The 20,997-nt window shown below is 38.4% G+C and overlaps 1 protein-coding gene across 1 annotated transcript in view; it reads right to left on the bottom strand.

Moving 5' to 3' along the window:
• The window catches only part of cygb1 (cytoglobin 1), a 28,769-nt gene that overhangs the window by 5,594 nt on the left and 2,178 nt on the right, over positions 1 to 20,997 (bottom strand). Inside the window, exon 2 of the mRNA NM_152952.2 lies at positions 2,816 to 3,047. Within this exon, the coding sequence (NP_694484.1) occupies positions 2,816 to 3,047 (232 nt within the window). The remainder of the gene's footprint in view (positions 1 to 2,815; positions 3,048 to 20,997) is intronic.

The following is a 20,997-nucleotide window of genomic DNA, read 5'->3' as shown; positions in this document are numbered from 1 at the left end:
AAGGTTTTCTGAGGGGTTGTAAGACTGTTGTTATGTGGTTGCCATGGTGTTGTGTTGTTGCTAGGGTGCTCAGAATTGGTTCTAAACTTTTGCTAATGTTTTCTGAGGGGTTGCGAGACTGTTGCTATGTGGCTGATATGGTGTTGTGTTGTTGCTAGGGTGCTCAGAGTGACTTGTAAGCTGTTGCTAAGGTTTTCAGAGAGGTTGTGAGACTGTTGCTATGTGGTTGTCATGGTGTTGTGTTGTTGCTCTGAGTGACTCCTGTAAGTTTTTGAGGGGTTTTGTTTTTGAGGGGTTTTTAAGTGGTTGTCGCTGTAATGTTTTGTTGCTAGGTTGCTTAGATTGGCTCATACGCTATTGTTAAGGTTTTCTGAGGGGTTGTAAGACTGTTGTTATGTGGTTGTCATGGTGTTGTGTTGTTGCTAGAGTGCTCAGAATTGGTTCTAAACTGTTGCTAATGTTTTCTGAGGGGTTGCAAGACTGTTGCTATGTGGCTGTCATGGTGTTGTGTTGTTGCTAGGGTGCTCAGAGTGACTTGTAAGCTGTTGATAAGGTTTTCAGAGGGGTTGTGAGAAAGTTGCTTTGTTGTTTCCATGGTGTTGTGTTGTTGCTAGGGTGCTTAGAAGTTGTTTAACTGCTGCTAAGGTTTTTAGAGGGGTTGTGAGACTGTTGCTAAGTGGTTGTCATGGTGTTATGTTGTTACTAGGTTGCTCAGTGTGGCCTGTAAGCTGTTGCAAAGGTTTTCAGAAGGGTTGTAAAACTGCTGCTATGTAGTTGTCATGGTGTTGTGTTGTTGCTAGGGTGCTCAGAGTGGCTCTTATACTGTTTATAAGCTTTTTGATGGGTTTTGTGACTGTTACTCTGTGGTTGTCATGGTGTTGTGTTGTTGCTAGGTTGCTCAGAGGGGCTTCTAAACTGTTGCTAAAGTTTTCCTTTGGGTTCTGTGACTGTTGCTAGGTGGTTGTCATGGTGTTATGTTGTTGCCAGGTTGCTCAGAGTGGCCTGTAAGCTGTTGCAAAGGTTTTCAAAGGGGTTGTGAAACTGTTGTTATGTGGTTGCCATGGTCTTGTGCTGTTACTAGGTTGCTCAGAGTGGCTCATAAGCTGTTGCTAAGGTTTTTTGAGGGGTTGTGAGACTGTTGCTCTGTGGTTGCCATGGTGTTATGTTGTTGCTAGGTTGCTCAGAGTTGGTCCTTAACTGTTGCTAAGGTTTTCAGAGGGTTTGTGAGACTGTTGCTCTGTGGTTGCCATGGTGTTATGTTGTTGCTAGGTTGCTCAGAGTTGATCCTTAACTGTTGATAAGGTTTTCTGAGGGGTTGTGAGACTGTTGCTAAGTGGTTGCCATGGTCTTGTGTTGTTACTAGGTTGCTCAGAGTGGCTCGTAAGCTGTTGCTAAGGTTTTCTGAGGGGTTGTGAGACTGTTGCTCTGTGGTTGCCAGGGAGTTATGTTGTTGCTAGGTTGCTCAGAGTTGGTCATTAAATGTTGATAAGGTTTTCTGAGGGGTTGTGAGACTGTTGCTAAGTGGTTGCCATGGTGTTATGTTGTTACTAGGTTGCTTAGAGCTGTTGTTGCTAGGGTGGCCAGAGTGACTCCTAAATTGTTGCTAAGGTTTTCAAAGGGGTGTGGGTCTGTTGCTAAGGGGTTGTCGTGGTGTTATGTCGTTGCTAGGTTGCTCAGAATAGCTCCTAAACGGTTTCTATACAGTATTCTGTGGTGTTGCAAATGGCTTCTGTGATGTTTTCTGTGGTTGCTATGAGGTTATGGGTGGTTGCTAAGGTGTCGCATCTGCTAGGCTTGTTGCTAGGTGGTTTTAGAGTGATTGCCAGCTTATGTGAAGCTAAAAATAAGAAATATCAATAATTTATCACAGTTTAGCATGCTTCAGCGTGTCACAGATGCCCCGGTGTGTATAAGAGAGATCTTTTGAAAACAATTAAAACGGCTGCTGCACTGTGTGTGACTCTGGTGTCTGGAAGCACACTGTGTTCATGTTTTCGCTCAGCAGCTCAGTCATGCACGTACAGATCCTGTGTGTCTGAATAGGGAACATCAGATTCTCCAAGCTCAAAGGGATCCTATCATGCAAGATCAACTTCCGGAAGAGGTTTGAACACTGATGTGTGCAGGAATGATGTGTACACTGTCATATTAGAGTGCTGCAAACCATTCAATTCATCTTTATTCGATTCTCTTAATGTAGATTGTTTCAAAGCAGCTCAACATAGATGTGTTTGTGTATGAATTTTTTATGTATGTATTATATCATCTTTGCATCAAATTACAAAAGAAGAATTACCTGTTGTGTGAGGTGTGTGTACTGCAGCATTTACAGGTGCAGGACAGTAAATCTGACATTATTCCAATAGTATCTGCATGCAGCCTTTATGATGCAAGCTGAAACTGCATCACTCAGCGATGCAATGTCAGACACAATGCACTCAAATGGAGCTAGGGACATCACTGTAACGGGTGGGGTTAGGTGAGCATTGGATGCAGCTCAGATTGCACAGCACCATGTCTGCATCCAGAACCCTCTCCATTATTCCCTCTTCTGGCTGCCGTTATCAGTCTCACACTATTGTTTTTCTGTTTCTGAATGTCTTGATAACACCATCGTGGAGTTTTTCTGTCAATATTTTAAGCAAATAGGACTGTAAATAAATTCTTCTATTCAATGTGCTGTAAAGTTCACCCAAACTATGACGACTTCTGCTGCTGAGAAACCCGGAAATGTGGCTCCATAAATGAATCAATTTTAACCTTGCGGAAACATAGTGACCACTTAGAATTCGTTCTGGTGTTTCCTCGTACTCACTTTGAAGTAAACAGGGTCCACCTTGTGGCGCAGCGCGTGTGATTTGCCCATCTGGTTGAAGATGGTGTTGAGTTTGTCAGCATCTCGCAGGTTTTCCACCAGTGTGTTGAGAGCGTTCAAGACTCGCTGTCCGTGTTTCTTCAGCTGCGCGTTCTGCTGCATCTCCGCCGGGTCCTGCAGCTCACGGAAATGCTCGAAGTACTGCTTCGCCGATGGGAAGTTTGTGAAAAACCTGCAGGATCAAACATTCGGTTAAGGTTAATCAATAAACTGTTTGAGCATCCGCAATCAGCTGAAGTCAGAATGATTAGCCCTGCTGTATATTTTCCCCCCAATTTCTGTCTAACTGAGAATTTTTCAACACATTTCTGAACATAATAGTTTTAATAACTCATCACTAATAACTGATTTATTTTCTCTTTGCCATGACGACAGCACATAATAGTTGACTAGATATTTTTCAAGACACTACTAGGTGTGAAAGCATCCTCAATCTGATTAATTTTTATTCATTCATTCATTTTCTTGTCGGCTTTGTTATGATCAAAATAAGAGTCTGAGAGGATCCAATAGCAGGGGTCCGTTCTTCGTACGTGGATTACTCAGTTAGCTGGATTTGGATATTGACGATTTGACACGATCCAGGATCGTTTCCAGGATCGTTTCGTTCTTCGAAGCTGATCCGAGAGTTGTTGTCATAGCAACAGTTCTGCTAGGTCAAACCTGATCGGGAGCAGGTTCAATTCATATAAACAGGATTAGATCAGCTCAGTTCAAGCAAAGATAATCCAGAAAGTATGTTCCGAATACTGATATTTTCTTACAGTAGTAGTTATATACACTTGGGAAAATAGTAAATATTTTTTAACTATATATATATGAAGTTATAGTCATTAATAAAATAAATAAAGTTATACATATTAATAAAACTTATGCAATCTGCACCCTCGAAATGAAAGTACAAAGACTGCCACCTGGTGGTGCACAGAGAAAACTTGAAAAGTCAAAAATTGAAAAGAAAAAAATTGATATTTTTGATCGCTTTAGTACAAATTGTGTATGATAGAAATGCAGAATATGTGACTTTTTTTAAAGCAATATTACATTTCAGCAGTCATAAACATGTTTTGATAGTTAATAGTGATTTGATGCTTCACAAAAGTTGCAGACGCCTTTACCAATATCAAAATGCTTTTGTAAACAACCAGTTATTCTTTACACCGATTAAAAAACGGCTACTGTAATATAGACAATATTTTCTAAATGTAGAACTAAATACACTGATATGCATTGAAATACATGATGAATACTCTTGACACAAGAAAGTGTAAAGCCTGCAGCTCACAACAAATGTGGAAGGTTATTGTGTGTCATATTTAACACGCCGTTTGCTGCTAATTTGATGTAATTTTGCTCACATGGATAATTGAATATTAATCAGATGATGTCATTACGCTGCTGTGCCGTCAGCCAATCGTTGCATTGCTGATCATGATTTCGAGGATCGATAGATCTGTCCTTCACAACACACGCAGCGATCTCAGATCAGTTCATCCAGACATTCTAATCTGATTCGCGAACTCGTTTGAAGAACCAAATTAGCGAGAGATCAGTTATCGAAATGAAAAGATCCAGGATCTGCCAAATCATCTTAGATCATTTAAGCGAGGTACGAAGAACGGACCCCAAGTGACAATGTTTATTTGACAAAGTCAAAATAAACAAACAATAATAGTGACAGGCTAAGAGGACGAAAAACACAGGGCAGGAACAGACAGGATAACAGTGTCCAGGTAATTCTCCTCAGGGGCCTGAGCACAGACAACACACACATGAGCAAGTTAACGAACTGACAAAGAAACATAGAAACGTCACCTATGTTTGTGGTGAGCTAATCAGACCAGCTGAGTGTCGTCATAGCACGTAAGTATAACAAATACACATGGACAACCAAAACAAAGCAAACCCACGTGTTAAAACATACACTCGGGAAAAGCGCACAAACCTGCAACCTTGAGAGGCTTAGTCCCTTTATTAATCCGGGGTCGCAACAGCGAAATGAATCGCCAACTTATCCGGCAAGTTTTTACCCTTCCAGCTGCAACCCATCTCTGGGAAACATCTACACACACATTCACACACACACTCATACACTACGGACAATTTAGCCTACCCAATTCACCTGTACCGCATGTCTTTGGACTGTGGGGGAAACCGGAGCACCCGGAGGAAACCCTAGCGAAGGCAGGGAGAACATGCAAACTCCACACAGAAACGCCAACTTGCGGCCCAGAGATGGGTTGCGGCTGGAAGGGCATCCACTGCGTAAAAACTTGCTGGATAAGTTGGCGGTTCATTCCACTGTGGCGACCCCGGATTAATAAAGGGACTAAGCCGACAAGAAAATGAATGATGAATGAATGAACAATTAAAAACTGCTTTTATTCTAGCCGAAATAAAACAAGACTTTCTCAAGAAGAAAAAATATGATAAGAAATACTGTGAAAAATTCCTGAACCCGTTCAAGATCATTCAAGAAATATTAGAAAAGAAAAAATTCACAAGAGGGCGAATAATTTTGACTTCAACTGTATGCATTGGTGTGTGTGTGCATGTGTGTGAATGTGTGTGAAAGTATGTTTGCTCTCAGCTGAACAGATAAGCGTTCTTTAGATAATCTGCGGTAATATTTAACCAGCGCCGCTCTCGGCAGTAAACTCTGCTGTGATGAACTTGAGCTGGAAGCAGTTGAGCTCAAGTTCATGATAACAGCTTTAACCCCTCTCCTTTACCGTCAGATTCTGCTTCTTCTGTCTTTTCACACAAACACCGATGGCGCATGACAGCGATTTACTAAAAATAAAAACGTTTGTCTTCATAAAATTCAATTCATGTTTATTTCTATAGCGCTTTTACAATGTACAGTAGTTTGTGTCAAATCAGCTTTACATAGTTCTAGTAAAATCCAGATTCCACAGTTGAAATTCAGTTCAATTTCGGTGTGGTTTAAATTTCACTGCTGAAAGTCCAAACACTGAAGAGCAAATCCATCGATACGCAGCTCCACAAGTCCAGATCCAAGTAAGTCAGTGACAGCGGTGAGGAAAAAACTTCAATTGACGAAAGTGAAGGAAAAAACCCCAAGAGAGGCCAGGCTCTGTTGGGCACAACCATTATTCTTCTGGCCAAACGTCCTGTGTGGAGCTGCAGTCTAGGCGGCGGAGGCTGGAGAAAGCTGGACGTCCATCGTGGAGACTCTGCAGGTGTGAGAAGGTCAATGGCGTGTGTTCAGACGGGTGTTCAATGCGGGGACTCGTTTGTCACTGGGGTCATTCAGTAATCAGTCTCATGCACTCCATTCCTCTATGACCACCACAGCAGCTGCTCAGGATACGGCCTGGTCCAGGATTATGGATACCTTGGGATCATCCCTTCACCGGTCCTGGATCGTATAAATGGCTTTACATAAAATAAACTACACAGACGGGTACGCTAACAAACTGAGTCCTGTTTAGAAATGATTTATGAGTTTGAGTGTGTGTTTGTGTGCTGTGTTTATTCATGTGTTGTGTGTACCTATGCATGTGTGTGCGTTTGTATGTGTGCTTGTGTGTGTTTGTTGTCTATGAATTTGTGTGTCTGTATGTGTGTGTATCTGTGTGTTTATGTGTGTTTGTATGTTGTTGATGTGAAGCCACTCCACTTGTCCACTTGTCATTGTCCTGCTGGAGGATGAACCATCGCCCCAGTCTGAGGTCAAGAGCTGGTTTTCTCCAAACGTAACCCCTGGCGTTCACTCCAAAGAGTTCAATTTGAGTCTCATCAGAGCAGAGAGTTTAGTTTCTTAGGGTCTGAGAGTCCTTCAGATGCCTTTTGGCAAACTCCAGGCGGGGAGTGTCTTCCGTCTGGCCACTCTACCATACAGGCCTGATTGGTGGATTGCTGCACAGATGGTTGTCCTTCTGTAAGGTTCTCCTCTCTCCACAGAACTCTAGAGCTCAGACAGAGTGACCATCGGGTTATTGATCACCTCCCTGACTAAGGCCCTTCTCCCCCGATCACTCAGCTTAGATGGCCGGCCAGCTCTAGGAAGAGTCCTGGTGGCTAAACATCTTCCACTTACGGATGATGGGGGCCGCTGTGCTCACTGGAACTTTCAGAGCAGCAGAAATGTTTCTGTAACCTTCCCCAGCTTTGTGCCTCGAGACAATCCTGTCTTGGAGATCTACAGACAATTCCTTTGTCTTCATACTTGGTTTGTGCTTTGACATGCACTGTCAACCCTGGGCCCTAATATAGACAGATGTGTGCCTTTTCAGATCATGTCCAATCAGCTGAATTGAGCACAGGTGAACTCCAATAAAGCTGCTGAAACATCTCAAGAATGATCAGTGGAAACTGAATGTAGCTGAGCTCAATGTAGAGCTTCACGATAAAGGCTGTGAATACTGATGTACATGTGATTTTACAGCTTTTTTGTTTGTAATAAATTTGCAACAATTTCAAAAACTCTTTGTTCACATTGTCATTATGGAGGATTGTGTGTAGAATGTTGAGGAAATGAATCAATTTAATCCGTTTTGGAATAAGGCTGTAACATAAAAACATGTGGAAAAAGTGAAGCGCTATCAATACTTTCCAGATGCACTGTATGTGTGTGTGTGTGTTTAGCTTTATACTTGTGAGGGTGAAATGTCCTCCCTTACAGTGGACACAGAATGTATTCTGAGCCCTCTTTGTTATATTGCAGCCATTTGCTTAAATCATTTGTTCATTTATTTCCTCAATGTACACACAGCAGCCCATATTGACAAAAAAAGAAACAGAATTGTTGACATTTTTTGCAGATTAAAAAAGAAAACCTCAAATATCACATGATCCCGAGATCACAGAAAATATGATTATTAACCTGACAGAAGAACAACAGAAGTCTTTTCAATTCATGTGTGCACGATCTGCAGATACAAAAGCTTCTGTCATCTGACTCTCTGATAAGATTTAAAGCCACAGCTCAACTAAAACAATGTGCTTGTTCCAAATCTGTCTGACTTTCCAGATTCTGCGCCGTAGAGAATTCAAGAGTTCACTGTGTGTGTGTGTGTATGCGTGCGCGCTCTCTGGTTAAAGTCAGTATAACGGAGGCTAGCTAGTAGGTGCTGTGCAGGTAAACCTCACTCCTCTGACCTCTAAAGGTGCTCTAGCGACAGACGCTACAGGCCATGGTCTTTAGACTCCTTGTTAGAGCAACCGACTCCCATGCGAAAGATCGCCAATTTGATCCCAGCTCAGAGCAGGTTAGGTGGCTTAGGACCGGCGGGGTTACATTGGTGCCGTGACCCGGATGGGGGTGAGGTTTAGGGGGGTGAGTGTACCGGAGGCCAGCTAGTAAGTGCTGTGCAGGTAAACCTCACTCCTCTGACCTCTAATGGGTGCTCTAGCGACAGACGCTAGTGGCTATGGTCTTTAGCCTCCTCGTTAGAGCAACCGACTCCCATGCGGAAGGTCGCCGGTTCGATCCCAGCTCGGAGCGGGTTGGGTGGCGTAGCACCGGCGGGTTACATCAGCATGAACTGGAATCTGCCATTGTATTGTGACACAGTTCCTAGAGAAACAAAATATTACATGAGCAAACAGTGGGTGTGGCTTGTTTTTTTTTCTACTGCGAGCTGATTGGATGTAGTAAAGTAGGCATTTCATTCATACCCAGGTAGCAAGGAATTCTGGCCCAGATTTGGCATAAAGCTGGCACAGCAGGCATTCGTCCGGCACTGGCATACAGCACGTGGGCCAAACATGGCCCAGGTTTGGCCGAAGTGGCACCGTCTTACAGGCAGCACTCAAGACTGGGCCACATATCAAATGTAGTATTTGGCCCTGATGTTAAAAATGTGTATGTGGGCCACGTAAGTTTGGCCCACTTTTAAAATGCATTTCAATTATTTTTGAGTAAAGAAAAAATCCCCAATCTGGTCGCTTCAAGAAAAAGCACAGCCATAAAGCGAATTGCTTCAAGGGTTTATAAAAAAAAACGTTGCAATCAGGACACACCAACATATCTGGCCCATTTCAGGCCCAGTTATGGGTTATTAACTTGGCTGAGACTTGGCCCAGATGTGGTCCACGTTTGCCTCTCGTATGGAAGCCAGACTTGGTCCGGTCATGTACTGTAATTAACTGCGGCATTTGGGCCAAGCAAATGCTGATGGTGTGGGCCAGATCTGGGCCAGAGAAATTTTGCTATGAGGGGAAAGATGGGGAAAAGGTTTTGGGGAGAGGTATTACAGCCTAACAGACTCCTCCTCCTCACCACTTCTGTTTGTTGTCTAAACTGACGTCTTTGCGAGATACCTCAGACAGACCTAACCTGAGAATTTAACTGAAAACAAACAGGAAGTGCATTTTCAGATTTCAATTAAAGATTACAAGGGCAAACTATGTTCTTTCCTAATGAGAAAAGTTAGCCATTTGAGCTAACAAAATCATGTGGTTTGTTTTGATTTCATGTGTACTTTAAATTAGTGGTCTGCATTGCCGCTGTACCCCATGGGACCCGGCCATATTTCTTGCACTGCGGGAATAAATTTCTGACTAAAACACGGTAGCGGTCGGTAACTCTGGTGTAATTTGAATGGGAGCAGGTGGTCTAAAGGCTGATTTATACTTCTGTGTCAAGCACATGCATATGCTACAGCATGGCCTACGCGTGGACGTATAGCCCTCGCCGTGGCCGTCAGCGTAGCTGACGTGCACCTCTCAAAAAATATAACTACACGTCGCAACAATGCTTAGCGCAAGCTCTGTGATTGGTCGGCTTGGTAGCGCTGAGGAGTGTGGGCGGGACCAAGAGCCTCACGATCCCTATAGACTGATTGTTTACAAGTGTGGAGTCCTGTGAAGGAGCTCCTGATGGAAAGTTTTGTTTTGTGTTTACCTCATGGTTAAAGTTGTTGAACGTCCGCCGGTTCCTGCCTTAAAATGAGCGAGTTTGAGCCACTTGTACATCAAAGAAGCGTTCAGAAAAAAACAAAACACCAGCAAAGAAACTCGACACAGAGGAATATAAACACCTCACTGCCAACTAGCGTTTCAGAAGTGTTATTGCAGAGCAACAGAAACAACGCGCAGAAGCTTAAATGCACAGCTACCACGATCACTTAATGCAGAAGTATAAACCAAGTATAAAAAAAAGTGTCTATTTTTGTCTGTTTAACACAAAGGAAGATATTTTGAAGAATGCTTTAAACCGTAGACACCTATAATAAAAAAAGAAATACTATGTAAGTCAATGGTTACAGGTTTCCAACATTTTTCAAAACATCTTCTTCTGTGCTCAACAGACGAAAGAAACACATAAAGGATTGAAACAAGTAAAGGATGATTTTTCATTTTTAGTGTGAACTTTCCTTTTAACTCATCTGAACTCATCTAACTCACTTCATCTGACGTGTGTTTAAGGGCCGCGGGTCAGATCACTCTCTGAAATCATGTGTTTTTTTCATCCGCGCTCCTCAAACATGATGATTTCTGCTCCTGATAACAGGCTGAGCATCATAAATCCTGCCGCTCTGAGTTTCAGCACAGTGTGTCGTCTTATGATGGTGTGTGTTTTGGCACGTCTCCTCCGTTAAACACACAGATCGATGCCATCGTGTCTGAGATTTTGAGTGCTTTTCTTATTTGTCTAAAGTAAAGAAAACCTCCAGCATGCACTTTAAAGAATGTCTTTGGTCACATTTGATCAGTTTGTGCCTGTAGATTTGAATTACAATAATCATAAATCTTACAGTTTCACTAAGATCTGTTTACTTCAGGCTTTTACCGGTGTGTAAATTAACCCTGGTGTGCTGCTGAGGTATGATGGCAAACTGACACTTCACGAGTTCACACTCACAGATATTTGACTGAATAGAATATGCATATTTGGTGTGCTGTCCGGGGAGAGGGCTCTGAGCTCGGGAAGACACCCTAACTCGTGTTATCCTTCTTATCAGGATAAAGAGAGATAGGGTCCGAGCGCAGTGTCTAGCCCGACTCCAGAACGCTCCCTCCTGTGTGTGTGTATATATATATATATATATATATATATATATATATATATATATATATATATATATATATATATATATATATATACAATTGAAGTCAGAATTATTAGCCCCCTGACTTAATAGCGCCCCTGTTTATTTTTTTCCCCAATTTCTGTTAATGGAGGGAAGATTGTTTCAGCACATTTCTAAGCATAATAGTTTTAGAAACCTATTTCCAATCACAGATTTATTTTATCTTCGTTATGATGACAGTAAATAATATTTTGCTTGATATATTTCAAGACACTTCTGTACAGCTTAAAGTGACATTTAAAGGCTTAACTAGGTTAATTAGGTTAACTAGGCAAGTTAGGGGAATTAGGCAAGTTATTGTATAACAATGGTTTGTTCTGTAGATTATCGGAAAAAAATTAGCTTAAAGGGGCTACTAATTTTGTTCCAAAAATGGTTTTTAAAAAATTAATTACTACTTTTATTCTAGCCGAAATGAAACAAATAAGACTTTCTCCAGAAGAAAAAATATTATCAGACATACTGTAAAAATCTAATTGCTCTGTTAAACATCATTTGGGAAATATTTTATATATATATATATATATATATATATATATATATATATATATATATATAATGAAAAGTAATATAATAATAATTAATAATAATAATATTTACTTGAGGAATTTATTCATCAGATACTTTTCTACTCTTACTCGAGTAACTTTTAAGATTGTTACTTTTACATTTACTTAAGTACAAATTTACGCAAGTACTTGTACTTTTACTAGACTATAGATATTGGATACTCTACCCACCTCTGACAGGACGTTAATATCACCACCCATTCCAATTTTATTAAGGTGTATCTATATAAATGACCCACCCTGTACTATATATAAGTAGAAAATACTCAATTAAATATTAAATATAAGTACAATAGAAGTCAACAGCTGTTTTTCCACCATCATTCAGTATATCTTTCTTTGTGTTCAACAGAAACCCAAACAGGATTGGATGAGTAAACAATGAGTGGAGTTAAATAATTAAGTGAACTCTCCCTTTAATGATATATATTCATCCTCAAAGGTTTCTGTCTAATCTAAGAGAATGGCCTTATTGTTATTGTCTACTAGAGCAGATGACCCAGCACTAACGGGGTGATGTTGACCCCGAAAGCCCCTCGACCCTTGTTTCACCTCTTCCAGAAGTCAAACATCCCATTAAACAGAGAGTAATCTATAAACACCCACAGGAGAGACTCGTCCTCGCATGTCCAAACCCAGCAAAGGTGAGGGCAGATTGAGTCTCTGCTCATCTTAATGTGTGTCGTAACTCATGTTTGAGCAATCGAGCACTTAGTCTCGGAGATTCATGTCAGCGAACGATAAAACATAACGCAATTGATCATGGGGTCAAAGAACTCTCTGTCTATATGAAAGTGATGAGATGTTGGTGTTCAGGCCACATTTAAAGACGGTTTAAGTCACTTGATTTGTTTATTTTATTTAAAATGTGTTTTTGCTCCACACAAAAAGTACCTAGAGTTCATTTTAATTATTGCATTTATTTCTGAGTTTTGATATTTTGTTTGCGTTAGCCATTAGCATTACTTCTACTTAGCTTATGGTATTTAGTAATGTTAAAACTATATTATAAATCAGGTTTGTTTTATCTAAGTGGTGTGGATCCACTAAATGCTGGGTTCCACACAATTTCTTGATGTCAGCACAGATCGATTACTAAGTTAACCTAAATTTAAGTCGATTGAACATAACACAATTAAGTTGCCCCCCAAAAACCTCAAGAATTGTGTTGATTCAGCTCATTTTAGCTCATTGAGTGTATGGTTAAAATCAGGGGTACTTGTAACTTTTTTTTGTATGGTTGTAAAATGAGAACCTGAGATGTTGCTGAATCCCCACGTTTGTTTGGCTGGGAATCTGTATGTTAATATTCTATTCCGCTATCATCAAGTTTCACCACAATTTTTAATTTTTTTTTAAATCTTTCTGGAGAAAGAGGATACAGACACTTGACTGGCCTGCCTGCAGTCCCGACCTGTCTCCAATAGAGAACGTGTGGCGAATTTAGTAGGACAAAATGTGGCAACGAAGACCACGTATTGTTGCCCACCTTAAGACTTGTTTGTAGGAAGAATGGGACAAAACTACACCTGGAAACACTTCATCACTTGGGGTCTTCAGTGTCTTTTAAGTGTTATGAAAGGGAATGGCAACATTAAAAAGTGGTAAATGCTTCACTGTCCTACTTTTTTTTTTAAATATGTTGAAAGAACCAAATATTATTATATGATTTAATGTTTTTTGTATCGTCTGCAGTGCAATACAAGTCAATATACATCTAGAAAACACTAGTTAATTTATTTACGGTTTCCATACTGTCCCAACTTTTTTATGATTTGGGGTTGTAGTTATGGTTATAGTAATCACTTATTGGTGTGGACACTGATATAGTCATGGTTATAGTTATGAGTATTGTCATTATCCATTAAGGGTAATGATATAGTTATGGTTAATTATAGTTATGGTTATAGTTATCACCCATTGGTGTGGATAAAGAAATAGTTATGGCTACCGGTTATAGCTACAGCTATGGTTATAGTTATTGTTATGGCTATAGTTATGGTTATAGTTGTTGATATGGTTATTTTTATGGCTATAGCTATGGTTATAGTTATTGTTATGCTATAATTATGGTTACTGATGGCTAAAGTTATGGTTATAGTTATGGCTATAGTTATGGTTATTTTTATGGCTATAGTTATGGTTATAGTTATTGATATGGCTATAGTTATGGTCATAGTTATTGTTTTGGCTATAGTTATGGTTATAGTTATTGATATGGCTATAGTTATGGTTATAGTTATTGATATGGCTATAGTTATGGTTATAGTTATTGTTATGGCTATAGTTATGGTTATAGTTATTGATATGGCTATAGTTATGGTTATAGTTATTGTTATGGCTATAGTTATGGTTATAGCTATTGTTTTGGCTATAGTTGTGGTTATAGTTGTTGTCATGGCTATAGTTATTGTTATGGCTATAGTTGTGGTTATAGTTATGGCTATAGTTATGGTTATAGTTATGGTTATTTTTATGGCTATAGTTATGGTTATAGTTATTGTTATGGCTATAGTTATGGTTATAGTTGTTGTTATGGCTATAGTTATGGTTATAGTGTTTGTTATAGCTATAGTTATGGTTATAGTTGTTGTTATGGCTATATTTATGGTTATAGTTATTGTTATGGCTATAGTTGTGGTTATAGTTGTTGTTATGGCTATAGTTATGGTCATAGTTGTTGTCATGGCTATAGTTATGGTTATAGTTGTTGTTATGCTATAGTTATGGTTATAGTGTTTGTTATGGCTATAGTTGTGGTTATAGTTGTTGTCATGGCTATAGTTATGGTTATAGTTGTTGTTATGCTATAGTTATGGTTATTGTGTTTGTTATGGCTATAGTTATGGTTCAAGCTATTGTTATGGTTATAGCTATGGTTATAGTTATGGCTATAGTTACGGTTATAGTTATTGTTTTGGCTATAGTTATGGTTATTGTGTTTGTTATGGCTATAGTTATGGTTCAAGCTATTGTTATGGTTATAGCTATGGTTATAGTTATGGCTATAGTTACGGTTATAGTTATTGTTTTGGCTATAGTTATGGTTATAGTGTTTGTTATGGCTATAGTTGTGGTTATAGTTGTTGTCATGGCTATAGTTATGGTTATAGTTGTTGTTATGCTATAGTTATGGTTATAGTGTTTGTTATGGCTATAGTTATGGTTATAGTTGTTGTTATGCTATAGTTATGGTTATAGTGTTTGTTATGGCTATAGTTGTGGTTATAGTTGTTGTCATGGCTATAGTTATGGTTATAGTTGTTGTTATGCTATAGTTATGGTTATAGTTGTTGTCATGGCTATAGTTATGGTTATAGTTGTTGTTATGCTATAGTTATGGTTATTGTGTTTGTTATGGCTATAGTTATGGTTCAAGCTATTGTTATGGTTATAGCTATGGTTATAGTTATGGCTATAGTTACGGTTATAGTTATTGTTTTGGCTATAGTTATGGTTATAGTTGTTGTTATGGCTATAATTATGGTTATAGTTGTTGTTATGGCTATAGTTATGGTTATAGTTATTGATATGGCTATAGTTATGGTCATAGTTATTGTTTTGGCTATAGTTATGGTTATAGTTATTGATATGGCTATAGTTATGGTCATAGTTATTGTTATGGCTATAGTTATGGTTATAGTTATTGATATGGCTATAGTTATGGTTATAGTTATTGTTATGGCTATAGTTATGGTTATAGTTATTGATATGGCTATAGTTATGGTTATAGTTATTGTTATGGCTATAGTTATGGTTATAGTTATTGATATGGCTATAGTTATGGTTATAGTTATTGTTATGGCTATAGTTATGGTTATAGCTATTGTTTTGGCTATAGTTGTGGTTATAGTTGTTGTCATGGCTATAGTTATTGTTATGGCTATAGTTGTGGTTATAGTTATGGCTATAGTTATGGTTATAGTTATGGTTATTTTTATGGCTATAGTTATGGTTATAGTTATTGTTATGGCTATAGTTATGGTTATAGTTGTTGTTATGGCTATAGTTATGGTTATAGTGTTTGTTATGGCTATAGTTATGGTTATAGTTATTGTTATGGCTATAGTTATGGTTATAGTTGTTGTTATGGCTATATTTATGGTTATAGTTATTGTTATGGCTATAGTTGTGGTTATAGTTGTTGTTATGGCTATAGTTATGGTCATAGTTGTTGTCATGGCTATAGTTATGGTTATAGTTGTTGTTATGCTATAGTTATGGTAATAGTGTTTGTTATGGCTATAGTTGTGGTTATAGTTGTTGTCATGGCTATAGTTATGGTTATAGTTGTTGTTATGCTATAGTTATGGTTATTGTGTTTGTTATGGCTATAGTTATGGTTCAAGCTATTGTTATGGTTATAGCTATGGTTATAGTTATGGCTATAGTTACGGTTATAGTTATTGTTTTGGCTATAGTTATGGTTATAGTTGTTGTTATGGCTATAATTATGGTTATAGTTGTTGTTATGGCTATAGTTACGGTTATAGTTATTGTTTTGGCTATAGTTATGGTTATAGTTATTGTTATGGCTATAGTTATGGTTATAGCTATTGTTTTGGCTATAGTTATGGTTATAGTTATTGTTATGGCTATAGTTATGGTTATAGTTGTTGTTATGGCTATAATTATGGTTAAAGTTGTTGTTATGGCTATAGTTATGGTTATTGTTTTGGCTATAGTTATGGTCATAGTTGTTGTTATGGCTATAGTTATGGCTATAGTTGTGGTTATAGTTGTTGTTATGGCTATAGTTATGGTCATAGTTGTTGTTATGGCTATAGTTATGGCTATAGTTGTGGTTATAGTTGTTGTTATGGCTATAGTTATGGTCATAGTTGTTGTTATGGCTATAGTTATGGCTATAGTTATGGTTATAGTTGTTGTTATGCTATAGTTATGGTTATAGTGTTTGTTATGGCTATAGTTATGGTTCAAGCTATTGTTATGGTTATAGCTATGGTTATAGTTATGGCTATAGTTACGGTTATAGTTATTGTTTTGGCTATAGTTATGGTTATAGTTATTGTTATGGCTATAGTTATGGTTATAGTTGTTGTTATGGCTATAATTATGGTTAAAGTTGTTTTTATGGCTATAGTTATGGTTATAGTTATTGTTTTGGCTATAGTTATGGTCATAGTTGTTGTTATGGCTATAGTTATGGTTATAGTTGTTGTTATGGCTATAATTATGGTAATAGTTGTTGTTATGGCTATAGTTATGGTTACAGTTATGGCTATAGTTATGGTTATAGTTGTTGTTATGCTATAGTTGTGGTTATAGTGTTTGTTATGGTTATAGTTATGGTTATAGTTGTTGTTATGGCTATAGTTATGGTTATAGTTATTGTTATGCTATAGTTGTGGTTATTGTGTTTGTTATGGCTATAGTTATGGTTATAGTTGTTGTCATGGCTATAGTTATGGTTATAGTTATGGTTATAGGTATAGTTAAAATTAACCCCTATTGGTGTTGACACTGATATAGTTATGATTAAAGTTATGATTATAGTTATGACTTGTTGCTATGGATTCTGATATAGATATAGTTATTATTCATCAGTCTGGATGCTAATATACCTATAATTATAGTCACTGTTTTTATATTGATCATCCATGGCTGTGGAAGCTGATATAGTTATGCTTTTAGTGACGTTTATAGTTTTGCACAGAACAAGAAAGCAATGAGACAATGTGCTCCAGCTAGACATTTAGAGTTTTCCTGGCCCATTTTTGGCTCCCGAATCCCACAAAACGGTCTCGCACTTCAGCTGTTGTCGGAGACTGAGATGTTTGGCTGAAATCTGGAGCTTTTTTGTCACCAGCCATGAAAAGTGTGTCATGCAGAGCTTCAGCGTTTGAATAAAACTAGCTGAGAAAAGGACGATAACATCTGACCTGCTAAATTAAAGCCTCTCCGAGAGAAAGAGAAATACAACGGCCACTTAAAACGCCACGAACTCCTCTGAGGAATGAATCTAATTTCGCACGCTGAAAGAGTTTAATTATAAATCTGGATAGCAGGCCTTCAGGTGTGATCTTCAGAGCTGTTATCTCTCTCCGCTAGCGCTGCGCGGGTCAGAAATGAGGAAATATGAGCTCAGTTTCAACACATTCTTCAATATAGGCAACATAAAAGCAATAAAATACAGCGTTAAATGAATTTTATGAGTCTAATTGTTGAGTGTGAGTGAGCAGATCTAATGATGGCACGCAAACCAAGCTTGGATAAAAGCGTCTGCTAAATGACTAAATGTAAATGTAATAGGTTCTATGATTTATGGATTCACTTCCATGTAATGTTCTTAATTTATTTAATCCAGTTTTATTATGTATGATCTCGGAGGCTTGTCCATCTTTTAAAGCTGCAGATTTACAAAAATGTGCCAAATGTCCCCACAAGTATAGTAATACCAGTACATTTTATACTTGAGACATTTTTTTTGGTCCTGATGAGGAAAACTGCTCATAAATCAGACAGAATGAAGTGTTTTGAACATGTAAAAGTGCAGATTGTTTGCTGGTTTAGGGGTTGAGTTGGAGAAAAGGACAAAATATACAGTACAAACATCATTGTCTATGAGAAGTCCCCATAAAGATAGCTGTACAAGTGTGTGTGTGCGCACAGATCTCGAGTGTGAAGGTTTCTTCTCTCCACAAGCAGAAAAAAAACAGCAGCTGCAGATGCCAACAGGCCTTTAAGGTCAGTGTTGCTCATCAAATCCCAGCGCTCACACCTCAGCCCTACCCACAATCCTCCTGCACCCAATTTAAACTCTTCTCTTTCCATTCTGTGCGTTATCCATCTTTATTTCTGGCAGCACAAGCAGCACCAGTGGGATTTGTTTTCACAACTCGCATGTGATGTGATGTGGAGTCACCATAGAGCGACTGTCCTCCAGTGTTTTCATCATTAAGACTAAACCTGCAGCCTTCAGATGAGCATCCTCAAGTAAATACTGCTTGTTTATCAATGCTGAATGTACGTGTTTATATGTTTTAAAGGGATAGTTCACCCAAACAATGCTAAATATCCAGTTAATTTACTCACAAACAGGTCATCCAAGATGTAGGTGACATTGTTTCTTCTTCAGTAGATCACTAAAGCAGATTCTGAGCTGAATCTGAGGTCATTGGTGATTGATATAATGGCAGTGAATGGTGACAGGTTTCTGAGATTAAAATAAACACATACAAACAAGTCCAAATCAAAAGCCATGGCTCCTGATGACACACTGAGGTCTTGTAAAGCCAAACGATTGGTCTGTGTAAGAAATTGAACGTTATTTAAAATATCATTAGCTCTAATCCACAGCATGGTCATACAGATATTGGCAGATTTGTCGTCAAAGCAGCTGAACTACATGCAGCGAGATCTGTTAGACCAGGCAAATAATATAGTAGATAATGTTCAGTTTCTAACATGGACCGATTGTTTGGCTTAGTGTGATCTTGAACCATGACTATTGATCTTGACTCATTTGTATTTGTTTATTTTAATTTATAAAACCGGTCACTATTCACTGCCATTATATATTTTATATATAACATTATATATATATATATAGTATATATATATATATATATATATATATATATATATATATATATATATATATATATATATATATATATATATATATATATATATATATATATATATATACACATACACACACACACACACACACACACACCAGCCACTTTATTAGGTACACATTACTAGTACTGGGTTGGTACCCCCTTTTGCCTAGATTCAACAAGGTACTGGAAATATTCCTCTGAGATTTTGCTCCATATTGACATGATAGCATCACACAGTTGCTGCAGATTTGCCGGCTCCACATCCATGATGAGAATCTCCCATTCCACCACATCCTAAAGATGCTCTATTGGATTAAGTTCTGGTGACTGTGGAGGCCATTTGAGTACAGTGAACTCATTGTCATGTTCACCAGTCTGAGATGATTCGCGCTTTATGACATGTTGTGTTATCCTGCTGGAAGTAGCCATCAGAAGATGGAGACACTGTGGTCATAAATGGATGGACATGGTCAGCGTTGACACGATCCTCAATTGGTACTTATGGGCCCAAAGTGTGCCAAGAAAATCTCCCCCACACCATTACACCACCAGCAGCAGCCTGAACCGTTGATACAAGACAGGATGGATCCATGCTTTCATGATGTTGATGCCAAATTCTGACCCGACCATCTGAATGTGGCAGCAGAAATGGAGACTCATCAGAGCAGGCAACGTTTCTCCAATCTTCTATTGTCCAGTTTTGGTGAGCCTGTGTGAATTGTAGCCTCAGTTTCCTGTTCTTAGCTGACAGGAGCGGCACCTGGTGTGATCTTCTGCTGCTGTAGCCCATCTGCCTTAAGGTTGGACGTGTTGTGTGTTCAGAGATGCTCTTCTGCAGACCTCTGTTGTAGCGTATATCTTTTTTTAAAGTGTGACTGAAGAAGAAAAAAGTCACCTACATCTTGGATGGCCTCTGGGTGAGTAAATTAACAAGAAATGTTCAATTTTGGGTGAGCTACCCCTTTAAATATCATCTTCTCAGAATGAACATAACACAGAAACTTCATTTTCTGTCCAGAGCCCAGGAGAGAACCCTGAGCTCGGAGAAAGCCCAAGGCTCCAGCTCGGTCGATAAGCATATAAGGGGATCCGAGATCAGGTAGGTGTCGAGAGCACACCCTTAGAAAAGGGAGGAAAAGGAGGAGTTGGGCCGGAAGGGGGGATTCTTCCAAAACGAAGATAGAGCAGTAGGGAGAAAACGAACCATTTATAGTAAGCTAGGATCACTCTGATTGGATTTTTACTGATTACAGATGAGAAGCCAGTCATTCTGATTTAAATCACATGCTTCGCCTAAACTTTACTGTAGAAATACCATGTTGAAATCATAGTATTGCCACGCAAACATATATGAGAAGCCATTAAAGTGCTTAATTGTGTATAATCCATGGACAGAAAATCTGAAATATCAGTGTACTACCATGAAGATCAAAAATCCTACATTCTTAGTGTATGTCTGCTGGTATGGTATGGCATGTAGCATAGTGCTACTATGCTATATTTACAGTAATACCACAGTACATGATTTAAACAAGCCAAAGCATAGTATACATGATGTAAACATCCAAAAACAAATCATCTTGCATCAGAGGTGTTTTGAGCTGAAACTTTAGACACATTCTGGAGACACAAAAGACTTAAATCTTGAAAATAGGTAAAATAGGTGCCCTTTAGATTCGTTTTTGGCTCCAAAAAGGATTGTAAAATTTATGAATATCATTAAAAAACAAATCTTTAGATCCCTAAAATCTATTTGATCAAATATACACAGTTGAAAGCAGAAGTTTACATATAGTTGAAGTCAGGATTATTAGCCCCCTTTTGATTTTTTTTCTCTTTTAAATATTTCCCAAATGATGTTTAACAGAGCAAGGAATTTTTCACAGTATGTCTGATAATATTTT

This window comes from Danio rerio, chromosome 3 (assembly GCF_052040795.2).
Source record: "Danio rerio strain M-AB ecotype USA chromosome 3, GRCz13ab, whole genome shotgun sequence".
In the NCBI taxonomy this organism is placed as follows: Eukaryota; Metazoa; Chordata; class Actinopteri; order Cypriniformes; family Danionidae; genus Danio; species Danio rerio.
The sequence above is the reverse complement of the archived record's forward strand: the minus strand, read 5'-3'. Positions and strand labels throughout refer to the sequence as shown.